At 39.2% G+C, this 13,076-nt stretch overlaps 1 protein-coding gene across 2 annotated transcripts in view; it reads left to right on the top strand.

Moving 5' to 3' along the window:
* Nucleotides 1-13,076, top strand: part of PCNX2 (pecanex 2) — a 161,367-nt gene that overhangs the window by 54,088 nt on the left and 94,203 nt on the right. For both annotated transcript variants that reach the window (XM_074863133.1, XM_074863134.1), the window contains 2 exons: nt 1,889-1,999; nt 3,598-3,689. In XM_074863133.1, coding sequence (XP_074719234.1) covers nt 1,889-1,999; nt 3,598-3,689 — 203 coding nt within the window. The remainder of the gene's footprint in view (nt 1-1,888; nt 2,000-3,597; nt 3,690-13,076) is intronic.

The following is a 13,076-nucleotide window of genomic DNA, read 5'->3' as shown; positions in this document are numbered from 1 at the left end:
GTTAGGATTATTCAAGGTATTAATAGAGAGAGGGTGAGGTGAGGGCATTGCTGTAGTCAATCAGCTTTTCCCTCCTTGTTACATTCACCCCTATATATTTTGGTGTACTGACAGAATAATGTTTCTGGTCTTGTCCTTCCTTACCCTGCTCTTATTCAGCTTTTTCTGAGGTTACTACAGCAAAGATAGTCATTTGGACTGTAAGTCAGTAGTCTAAGATGAGTTGTGGCAGTTCTGCAAGTCCTTTGCCCAAGGAACAAGGTCTCCTGTGAGTTGCAGCAGTGAGTTTTTGGGATAGTTGATCCTGTGGTGAGTCCACATGGCCTGCTGGGCAGTTTGCTGTCATGGCATTGTCTGTCTTCAGGAGTGGTCCTTGCTTGGCTTGGTGGAAGATCAGGGTACTAAAGAAAGAGGAGATTAATAATGGCATTTGCATGTACAAGATTGAGAAGACAGTGTTTCCTCATGTTCTTGCATATGTATAATTTGTGCCAGCAGCAGGAAGTCGTGATGAAGGGTGCATTGTGAATGCAAGTGTACTTAAGTGAGCCGTGTCTGTGTTTAACACTTGAGTATGTCATTTTTTTCTCCCATGTTTGACTTCCTCAGCAAGATTTACAATATTAGATAGCAGTAGTGTATATTATTATGAAGATAAAAGCTGTCAGATCAAACTCAGTGTATTGTTTTATTTTAGCACAAGATGTGTTAGTAAGAAGAGTTGGGAGTAAAATGCGAAATTAGCATGCAACAAAGAACACAAAACCTATTGTTACTTTCTTAAAATTTGACTGGGGTGGGAAGGGGAATAAGTTGTCCTAGTGATTTGTTTAATTTGCTTTTTATGAGAATGAATAGGAGGAAACTGCAGTCTTCCTAGCATGTAAACTAACAAATACATACTTGTTTATGAGGAAGAGTGGCTGACACACATCTCTCTCCCTCACCATGCAGAACATTCTGGTACTAGTACAACAAAACAGTAAGAATATGATTAAACATGTGCATGTATCCTTGAAAGCTGACAGCATTGGAGACTTGGGTTAAGTGTGTGTTTAGATGCTTTGCTAGACAACTGTGCATAGCATTTTCTAGGGTGGAGCTCAGAGGAAGGGCGAGTGGCTGGAAATGAACAGAACATAAGACTAGCAGCACAGTTACCTGAATTATGACTCCTGCTTTTCCTTGACTGTAAGGCAGCCATTTCAATTAGCATTTCTATTTAGAAAGAGACTATGTAAAGATGTCAGACTGGGTTTTACCCCTGAGTTTCTTTACTGTTTTTAATGTTCTTTAACTACTGCAAAGTCAAGGTCTATCCTGCTTGGAAGCTGGGAAAATATTCTGGGAAAGTTTCGTGGTAGATTTGTCCCGTTTTTACGTGCTGCTTTAAATGTCAGCTGTTGATTGCTGGCAGAGGCAAGATACTGTGATAGCCAAGATTCTTAGGATCTTAGCCATTGAAATATCTTTGTTTGTTTATATTGAATTGTTATACCTGGGCTTGAACCATCTCCAATTCAAGGAGGAAGTTCTGAAATCTGCAAATCAAAATTTCAGTACTTTAAATAGAAGAAATATAACATTGGAAGTACTTGAGAAGCAGTAAGGAGGCTACATAATGCTATTTTTTCTGCCGCTGCTTTTATCCAAAATAAAGCTTAAAGTTAACCTCTGAGCTTTAGTTTCTTACATGTAAACCAGCATAATTTATTTTGAATACATGAGAAGGAAAGTGTAATTATTGCTGCTGAGGTCAAGGTATGCTCATTGAACAATCTTCAGAATTTTTTGCAACAATTTCTTTTTCTGGTATGATCCATGTTTCTCTGTTCTCCATACATTGTGATGTACGACTGTGTTCTAACATACATCTTTTTTTCTTTAGTGTTTTTATATTGCTTTCCTGCAATTTCTCTTCTTGGTCTTTTCCCTCAAATCAACACCTTCTGTGTGTATCTTTTGGAGCAAATAGACATGTTGCTTTTTGGCGGTTCTGGTAAGTAGCCAGTTGCAGCCTGAACTATCCTTTTCTGGGCTTATAACCTTAGATTAGAGGATATTATTGCATGTTTTAAAGCACGGTGCATGTTAGAGCTCAAACAGCTAATGGTATTCATATAGCAGTGGGGGGATTACTAATAAGACCCCCTTGATTAGATTTCTTTTTTATTTTGAAAAGTTGTGTACAAGTTGTGCTATAGGCCGCAGAATGTAGTTGACATCAAAGAGCTCTTTCCTGGCATGTCTGAGGTGAATCTTTGCTATATTTATAAAAAAGAAAAATTAAAAAAAAAAATCTGTTAAAACCATTTTAAAAATAAAAATAAAAATAAATAAATGTTTGCATTGTTCTATAGTAATGCGTGTTCACAAGATATTGGATGTATGATTTTTTTGGTGTTATTTCAGTTGGAGATTAAACAAAGCCTGTGAGAGGTGATGCATCAGGGGGTTTTTTGTTGGTAGTGGTGTTTTTTGTGTTTCATTATAGCTTAAGTAACAGAGAAGATTGGGATGCATCTGCACTATCATCTTGCATTAGTTGGGATCAGAAACAAACTTCCTCCTTGTTCCCACTTACCACATGTTGTTTTGCATCATAGAATGATGTCAGAGTATGCAAACTGGATTCAATTTGGATGAAGCTTAAAAGAAAGGTGCACTGTAAGGTGCATCTATTGCACTCCAAGCACTAATGAGATTACAGTTTGTGGGACCAGACTAGAGATAGTCTGCAGTAAGGCAACTCAAACATGTATATCATGGATATGACATCCTCAGCACTTTTCATTCCACAGACCTACGCTTACTGCATTGTTCTGCTTGCTACTATAGACATAGCCGTTGGCAAGTGGTTAAAACTAGTACAGATGATACAGGTGTTCCTGGCTTTTTGTCTCATAAATACCATTGCAGACCTGGAGGAAATAACATGTTGGATAAAGTCCATATCCTATCAATAGTGATGATTCCAGTGTATGTCAAGCCCTAATTAGAGCATGGGTTTGCAGCTCCTATGTCTCCATTGTTGAGACAGCTGAACTCCTGGTTCTGTCTAACAGCTTTTCCTGCCCTGCTTCTGGAAGCTCTCAAAGGAGGTTATAGCAAGGGATCAGCTGGCATCCTTCTCTCTCCCTTAATATGGTGCAAATCATGGTTGACCGAGCAAGTTAGGATGCTTTTGGCTGATACCAGAGCCTGTGTCTGAGGAGCAAAGGGAAGGAGGAAAACTCCACGTGGAGTTTGACTAGAAAATTGCCGGTTTTGTAGATCACTTCATTCCTCTTTGGCAGCAACATGAAGAGTCATACTGATACTTTGGCAAAACAATGTTCAGTACAAAAAGCAATTTTGTGGGACCTCAGGTCAATGGAAAACACATGGAGTACAGTGGCATCTGGCTTTCAGTCTTAGGTGTAAACAGTTTTGTGAGCTTATTTAGGGCATTAAAGATGTTCTCTCAACAGCCAGCATTGTGATACCTGACTTTAATCTCTATACCTCTTGTGATGCAAGAGCTGTTTAATTTTTCTCTTTCGATTGTACATTCTCATTTAGGAAGAAATTAACTAACATGTAATGTCTGTATTTCAGCTGCTGCTGGGTTCGTATCTGCACTATACAGCATTTCCCGAAGCTCTGTGGTCCTGATTGTCCTTTATGCTTTCTGCTTCAGTGCAGTGAAGGTAAGCCAGAAAAACAACGCTGCAAAAATTCAAAATTTCAAGCTCAAAATTCTTATAATCCAGGGAGATCAGCATTGCTTGGTGCTACATTGTCATTGTTGTTTATCAAGATAAGCTTTACAAGCCATGCTTCAGGTTCTGCCTATTAGCTACACTGAAATAGATTGAAACTGTAGTAGAAATACTGGAGTAAACATGTGTCTAATACGTGTGACTGTTTGCCTCTTACATGTATCAGCCTGAAATGATCCACTCAATTTCCCCTACAAACATCCCCTAACAGCAACCTTGGCTTAAAAAGCTGTAACTCCTATTGGCCTGTATGAGCCAGGCTGAATTTGGTCAAAATTTCTAGTAAGGTCCATATTTTTGAAGGAATAAAGGGTTTCGTTGTTGCTTCATAACAGTATGCCTAAATGGCCATCTTGGGCAGACCAGTGGACCATCTAACCCAGTAATGTGTCTGCATCCACAGGAAAATGCAATTTAGGAGTGTAATGCAAGCCAGATGACTTGTTTCCCACTCTTTTCCCTAATATTCCATCAGTATCCAGAATTGTTGGATTAGGATTATTGGAGAGTGTGTACCTGCTTATTTCATTTGATATCTGTGGACTTGTCTGTATTTGCCGAGTCCTTTCCTGAGCGTGCTGGTCCTGTCTGTCTCCACAAATTCCAGATGTTCCTTGTGCTCTGTGCAAAGCAGGGCTGTCTTTCATTGGTTTTAAACTGATCTGATAATTTCACCAAGTCTTCCCTATGCCTAATATTGCAGGATTTGTGGAAGAACTGTCTGCATTCACCGTATCTGCTGCCTTTGCAGTTTTGTAGGCATCAGTCGTATCCCCCCATTCCTCTTGTCTTTAAACTGAAGAGTCCCAGCTGTTCTAGTGTCTCCTTGTAAAGCAGCTGCTTTCTCAGGTGTAGCTAAGTTAGTAGCCCTACTCTGTGCCTTCTCTTACTCTGTTGTGACCTTCAGATGTGGAGAGTAAGTTATGTATGGTGCTACAGATGCGGGTATACCATGGCTCTCTATGCTGGCAAAATGACTGTCTGCCTCGTTCTCACTATCCTTCCCAGTGATGCCCAATGTTGGTTTTATTGGCAGATGCTGCATTTTGAGCCATATTCAATCTAAAGTTGGTGGGGTTTTTTTTGCAGTTGATGTATATGTCCCCTGCATTTTTTTGTTTTATTTTAAAAATAGCAATGAAATTTTGCCTGCCTTCAAGACTGCTGTAAAATTCCCAGTGACCACAGCAAGACCAGAATTTCATCTTAGACTTGTAATAAAATTTATCCTTTAAGGGGCAGTCTTTTGACAGTGTTTCATTACAAGTTAGATGCTGTCAGTGCCCATGCAGGGGTGCGCCAGGATGTGCAGTGATTTACAAGCTGCTCTTGACATCTTATGGGCATATGTGAGAGGATGCTTTGTGGTGCTACACATGCATAGCACACCAGAGATCTCAATATGAGGTTCTACAACAGCCAAGGATGTATCATGTCAACAGCCAGGCTGGAGATTTACACAGATGAGAGGAGCGATCAGATTTTCTGTAGGGGAATTTGTTAAGGAACATAAGCATTTCTGTGATGGCTTTTAACAATTTTCTGCTTAAAATTTTCAATAGGAGCCTTAAATCAGAAAAGGTCAATTATAACGTCTTAATGGTCTCTCACAGATGATCAGAGCTGGCTGTGCATGTGTTCTTAACCACTCCCAATAGGAAGGTAAAATGTGTTAAGCCGCCATTTCATCTTGCCCCTGGGTGGCTTGAGTCCATACACAATAAATTATGGCAACTCAGCTGCTGAGCGGTGCTGCGTTAAGAGACTTTAAAGTAAATGTCTTTGAACATGTGTGTACTCCTGGGGAATCTCCTGTTGCCAGGCTCACCCAGTGTATCAGTTAGGCTGGTTTGACCTGACCCAGCTGTGTGATACTAGAAAGCTTAAATGGTTCTTACACAGTTTCTTAAAGTAACTAGTATTCTTGCTACCGTTTTCCAGCTATATTAATGATTTGGAAACTGGCAGCTGGGATGGAGAAGGTGGCTCTCTGTAAGGATGAACAGAGTGAGAAAAATCTGTAATGGATGGGAGAAACAATGAAAAAAATGGGAAGATCTATGTGGAAGGAAGGAATTGAGTTAAACCACTGTTCAACAGACAAATATCTGGGGAAATGATCTTTTTTTCCCTTAAGGTTAGCAGAGGGCAATTCACTAGTTGAAGGTAGGGAAGTTTTGTGATGGATGCTTTAAAAGATAGTTTTGTAAACAAGAAAAACCTCCTAAAATATTCTACAGTCTCCTTTCTCAGCATCATACTTTAAATTGCAGCATGCAGGTGGCTTTGTAGATAAGCAATCTCCTCATGGATTAGACTTCAAACTGCTTAGAAATATGCTTTTAGTGCTACCCTGAAGTTGTAGAGTGCTGTGAAAGATTTACAAGATATCTGTTGTAAATTACCGATATTAAGTGCAGACTTTCTGTTCACACAGAAATTACAGTTAATTTGAATTTTTATGGCACTGTTCTTGTGAAGGCACTTCTGAGGAGGTTAATTTAAAGCATGTAAAGATGATCCACTTGCTTCAGCTCATAATCTCAGTCTACTGGGGTGCTTGAAATTTCATACATTTTTTCTTCTAGAAGTTATTAAATAAGCACTTGGGTTAACCCTCCTTGTTCTCCAGTCATGTCCAGAGATTTTTCTTCCTTTTGGACTGTTGTCTCTAACATTGCAATAGAATGATTCTTTGATTGGTGGAAGAGGAGTAGGAATTGGCTTAAATGTAAGAGAAGAATCTGATCCTGAATAGGGACCACTGTGAAAGGTGGTCTAATACCCCTTTAAGAAACTAGTACTGTTTTGATATGTAGTGAGCAACAACTTCTGATCCTACTCAAATGAAGGTTTGGTTTTTTGGTGCACTAGAAATTGCAGAGTTTAACTCAAAACCAAGCAAATGTTAAAGTCTGTTTTATTGAGGTATTTGCACAATGGTGATAAGTACATGATTTTCTTTAAGACAGAAATGGCAGGTCTTTCACACTTGCACTTTACAGCTATTCTTTATTTTTTATTTTACTCTTTTCACTTTTAGTCAGTTTGGAAAACCAACAGAGCAAAATTTTCAATACTTATGAAGGTCAAAAAACCATCACAATCAAAAAGATTCAGAGCAGGGAAACATGATAGACTGTCTGGCACAGGATTTCTGGGTTGCAAAGCTTATTTCTTGGCTGAAATGTAGCATCCTCAAATGTAAATTCTTTATTGGCAGAACACGTTAGAGCTCAGCAGGTATAAGTAGCAGGATTCTATTTCCTGAAATAAATTGCAGAGGAGAATGGATCTCTAAGTGGTTATGTGCTTTTTACTGGTGAACAACTGCTCACATCAGATGCCCAGGCTGAAGACCTGTTCCAACGGCTTGAGCGTCCCCTTCCTGAAGAGGTTCTTGTGTTCTAATTATTATCTTGCAGGGTGAAATAGTCTACCCTCATTTCTCTGTGTATGTTAATTATTCCAAAGGGAAAGATACTATCCTGGAGAAGTTCATTAGAAGAATAATTAAGTTACCATATGATTTTCTTTTTTATTAAAATAGTGTTCATTTTATAGTAGATCTGTGTTCTTAAATGAGTTTCTCTTGTTCATTTTTAGAACAGAAACTATATACATATGCACAATAGTTCGATTTAGTTGCAGTCAAATTCTGAAATTATTTTAAAATAGCAAATTCACAGCAATTAATTCTTTGCTCTAGAACTCCAGTTTTAGAAAAATTAAAAAGTAAGAATTGAGCAATTGTTTTGGGGTATGTCCACAAAACAGTGTAAGTACTTAAGTTAACTTTCAACATGTGAATATAAGCTCTGAGAACTGAGACAAATAGGCCTGTGCTGAAATCCTGTACCTTGTCCAGACTGATCTTGCTGTTGAATTGTGTTCTACAAAACCATCTGAGAGTCCCTGTGAAAAAGCAGCTGCAGGTATAGATGTGACATTAGTTTAACTTAATAATTGTCATTGGGTTTTGTTCATATAAGTTGCCTGAGGAAAATTATTATACAGTATTCTTGATTTAGAGTTTCTCCTATGATCTGCAGACAAAATTCAGCATGCCCAATGAGTTCATCTGGCCCTGCCAACTTGTTCTGAATGACCTCACAGCATTTTTGCCATGGCATGACCGGAAATGTTTCTCTGATGACTAAAATGCACATATCACCTAGAAGAGGATGGACACATCTCTAGTCTTGTGCTAACAGCGAATGTGCAGGTTGAATCATGTGGGAGGCTGCTTACACGTCCCATCAGAGAACTCGATCAGAAACATATGAAGTGTTTTGGGGAGTGGCTGCACACCACTTACCTGGTGGACACAGGGTGTTATGTGACCCAACATGCACTTTCTGCACAACTAAAATAAGGGACAGTCTGTTACAAGGCCAGGCGCAAACTCATCACATGATGAGGAGACCTGCGTTTGAGTTCTGTGACTCAGACACTTGGAGGAGGAAAAGGGATGTGTTGTTTGGAGGTGACTGAAAAATGAAGGGGTCCCACTTGCTGTGGCCAAGCGATTGGCTCCCCACCTCAGCATGCTCCTCAGAAGTTTTGCCCTTGCTTGACGTTTGTGTGGAGCTACTGTGGGTCTGCAGTTTGTTGGTACCTCCTCTGATGGTGCTACTGCTGGACTGATTCGTTTTCTTTTTGTTTAAAGCTGTCAAATGAAAAAAGAAAAAAGAAAACCCCAAATTGTTCACAGTAGGAAGTACAGAGTATTGCATCTAAAACCCCAAAACACAAAATAGCTGGAATTCTAGGTCTCCATCTCTGTGTCTGAGGCCTTGAGGACTGATGGACAGGAGACTGTTCATCACTGTTGTCAGTCAAGGGAGCGTATTGTGAGTGGAGCAGGTTTTCGAGTTGCTGTCTGACATAGCTGGGGAACAGCAGTTGTTCCTCTGGTGATGATGCAAAGTCACTTGGATAGATTTTTGTTTTACAGTCATGTTATCCCAGTGATGCAAAGGTGGTTTGGATACAGCTTTCAGGTGCTATAAAGCATCTCTTCATACATCTTATCCCATGACACATCCCTGTCATGAGTGATATGACACCAGCTGTTTATCCAGCCTTACATACAACACTGTGATCTTGATTTCAGACAAGAGCTAAGATAAATGTCTTAGCTTCTGAAATGCAAAGACCTGAGTTCCTCCTGTTTGAGATTTTCTTTATCTCCTGGGACTTTGTTTAATGATTATCATCGCTCCTTATTCCAGTTCTTTCCAAGTCTTCTATAAGCTTTCATTTTCTTCTGTTTAATAAAAAGTTATAAATCCTAAACATGGTTTTATCACCTCTTTTGGTTGTTCCTTGGATTGTTACATCTAATAGCAACAATTTTTCAGCTCACTACTTTTTTGAAGCTATTGGGTAACTGAGTTTAGTTTAAAATTACCTGCGTTCGCTTCAGCCTGGCTTTATTTCTGATCTCAGCTTCAGTCCTGTAATCTTGAACAGAATTTGGCAGCTCTAATAGCTACCTTAGCTTTGATATATGAAAGGGTTACCTCTTTTTCCTGGAGGAGGTGTTTTTATTTTCAGATACTCCATCCATCAGATTGGAGACACGGGAACTTCTGTGCCATCTTTTTCATTTGACTAGAATTACATGATGTGCTGATTTTTGTCTCCCACTCCATCTGTTTTGTGGTCTGTGCCCAAATATTTAACATTTAAAAAAAAAAAAAAAATTCAGGTATGCCCTCCTACTTTTTCCACAAATATTCAGCCTGGAATTTAGCCATCTTGATATCAGTCTTTAGCATTCCAGCACATCAGTGTTTTGCTGTGGGGCAGAAGAGCACATCCCCGAAGGTTTCTGGAATCAGTCAGTCCTTCTCTTCTGCCTTCTGTTCTAATCAGCTGGTTTGGATTTGGAACTTATCCAGAACCAGTTAATTATTTGTCATCTAGCTTGGTTGGTTGGTTAGTCGGTTGGGGTTTTTTTTAAACTGCTTAAGGAACTTGTGGTTTATCTTAATCAGGCTGGAAAAAATTCAGATTTTGGACTTGAGTCAGAAAAATTAAACTGATGTGGATGTGTTCATATGTGGCACAGCTGCCTCCTGCAGCTCTGTGTAAGTGCATACTTTTTAAATGAAAGTTATATAGTTTTCATTACCTTATACCTGAAGAAAGTATTTTCTGTAACTTATTGCTTCAATGGGCAGTTACTAAAAATCCTGTGTGTATTTTAAACCATTCTCAGTTCACATTGATGTAGTTTGGTTTGTTGTTTAATGAGTTTTAAACTCATTAATCAGAATAACAATGCTTCTTGATTCCTGTTTTCAATGACTCAGGCTTCATCTGTGTACTAATAATTTTGAAATATTTGTCTTAGGGTTTTATAATGGGAAAGAATTGCAAGCATACATCTCCCTCAATCTGCTAAGACTGCCCAAATAAATTTCTAAACAGCACTGAATGGGCCCATGTGTATAGACAGAATTCCTGGATGTGTAAGTGACCAAAAATAGAAGCATAGGATTATTAGACAGCTTTTTTTCTACTGCATAAAAGACTTCCAGCCCTGTTGGAGGTTTTGAAGACAAGGCTCATCAATTTTATGCACTTTCCAATTTAGAGACCCCTGAGGTTCAAGCAAGAGCTGTTAGGAGTGTTAATGTTGAAGAGAATTGTCAGATACCATGAGTTTCAGTGAGCAATGTTTTCAGCCATAGTCAGGCTTACACTTTAGACATAACTTCAATAGTTATGCTATTGGTTTTCTGTGTATAATAAGAACTACTTGTCCAGATATAACAGAAAAAGTAAATTATGCCTGCAGAATCCAATATGGCCTAGGGTTACTCTTACAGAAGTATGTTACTGTACAGGAATGTAGAAATCTGCACTTCTTGTTTAGGATAAACTCACCGTTATGTGAAACAGGAGTATCCGTGCCCCCTGCCTGAAGTTTTTGCTCATCTTACTCTCTAGCCGAGGAATCCTAGTCACAGACTGGGACCCTATTGTGTAAGGTGGTGTGTGCGCACACACACACACACCCCCCTCTGCATCAGTCCCATCCTTATGGATTTTAAATTTCAGCAATGAAAATACGGTCACAGATAGCATCTTGGAGTGCAGAGAGACAATGTTGCTCAGAATGGGCATTGATATCTGTATTCTGGTAGCTTATCACTTGTCAAGTTTTTGGAGCTCTTCTGGGAAACTAATGTTTTGTTTTCCATAGATGATGGGAAGATAAGGCTAGTGGGCATCTCTGCCTAGAATTTGCCTCTAACCAGTGTAACACAAGGCTGTTGAATAATTCACGTTTCCTCGTTGTTAGTGTTCACTGAAAATGAGTATCCATGGTAATATAGTTGAGCTTATGGTTAACCTTGTAGAGAACAAGTTGTTGTTACCATTTTCTCATACCTTTGGGAGTGGGGAGGATTCCCTCTTACAGTCTCATTCAGGAAGTGTTTTATATGTTCAGAAATAGGATGATAGTATTTCTTTCAATTTACTATCACATGTGTGGAATGGCTGACTGTCAACAGCTGTCCTGCATATTGTTTGATATGAGCAATAGCATAAATCCATGATGAAGCTGGGGGGTGGAGGTAAGGAGAAAGACCAAAGAGTGGTTGAATTGCAGGGGGGTTGGACTAGGTGACTTTTAAAGGTCCCTTCCAAACCAAACCTTTCTGTGATTCTGTGAATAATCATGAAATCATGAGAGAGTGGAAAATCAGGTGTGTGTGCTTTGTGAAGAACAACTGAAGTTTGTCTCCATATTTAAAAAGCCAGCCACTATGGAAACATCTTTACCTTCAATGATCCTAATGCTGCAGCAATCTACAGTCTTTTTTTTGAGTCGAGAGGAATATTCAGGGGAGGTGTGGAAGTAACAAGAATTTCTGCTTACTAGAAACGCTTCTCTGTTCAGAGGACTTTTTGTCTCTGGAATAGGACGTATGATTTATTTGAGCATATCTTTGGAAGATGTGTGCTACATGCATTTATTTTTTTTAAGGGAAGAAAGAAGCAGAAAGGATAGATAATGTAGGACAGAAAACTACCATTGTCACTTTTTAAAAATACATTTGCCTCCCCACCTCTACCAGTGGTAAAAGGCTTGTAAGTTCAAAGACACCTTTATCTTCTTTTTTAGTGGATTGTTTTGGGATTAGGTGTTCTGTGGTTGGAATGGAACACCACCCCCCCGACCACTGGGTCTGTTGTAACTTATCACTTTCATCCTTAACCCTGTAAGTCCATTTCACTTATTTTAAAAATGACTACGTGAGTGTCTGCATCAAAGTCAAAACTGTATGTGAAAGCGCTACGTGTCACTTCAACCAAATGAGGTAACGTAGGAAGTCAAACTCCCTGTCCAGTATGACAGATAATACCAGCTTCCAAGACTAAAACCTGTCATTCCTGTTTTCCCACTGAGAAGAATCGTTGCCCAATTATCAGCTATATTGTGTTTTTTCATCTTCTTAATTTAAAGCTCTACCAGGCATCATTAGTGGGGGAGGCAAATGACAAAATGGAGCTGGGTACATCACACTGGATTTTGGAGAAATTACACCTTTGTTCATCCTCATCTTTTGTACAACATTGTGCAGCATTATTCTGGAAGATCTTGCTCTCTAGGCACATAGCAAATATTGATGCCTGTCCTGCCTGCCTTCCTGGCTCCCTGACAGCTGAGCTTTGAGGGGACAATGACACTTTGGAACTGGAGTACAGGCCAGCCAAACACAGAAGCTATGTGTAATATACAGAAGATACAGAAGTAAAAAGTTCCTGAGATATTAATATGGGGAATTAGCCATGTGCGGTTTTACACTAGAAAGAGGGCAGAATGATTTCCCAAACTGGCTACTGATACATTTCAAGACCAGATATATCGCTGGGCTCTTTGCAGTATTGTGCTTTTGAAAGAAGTTTGAGGGCAAAACATCAGTCATGCACTAGAAGCTGCTGGGTGGATCTGTATGCAGTTGTATTGTCCTGGAAATGCAATGGATATTTGGATAGGCTGTGATTCAGCTATTTTCAGAACATTTTGGCTTCAGTTAGTTTCCTTCAGTGTTGAAGAATATGAATTTCTGACTTAAGACTAAGCATGAGAAAAGCTAACCCAAAATGTATGTGGCCCCAAAACTGGGAACAATGAAATGAAGAGTAGAATTGGTTGGCAAAGTTTAACTTGTCAAACAAATGTTTCTGGATTCTTTCAGTAATAATGTGTCACTCTTTTGTTTATAATGACTTTTAAGTGGGATTGTTTGATGAAACTAGAAGCTTCTCTTTTTCATCTTTGTGATGTTCAGT

This window comes from Strix uralensis, chromosome 3, assembly GCF_047716275.1.
Source record: "Strix uralensis isolate ZFMK-TIS-50842 chromosome 3, bStrUra1, whole genome shotgun sequence".
NCBI lineage: Eukaryota > Metazoa > Chordata > Aves > Strigiformes > Strigidae > Strix > Strix uralensis.
The sequence above is the reverse complement of the archived record's forward strand: the minus strand, read 5'-3'. Positions and strand labels throughout refer to the sequence as shown.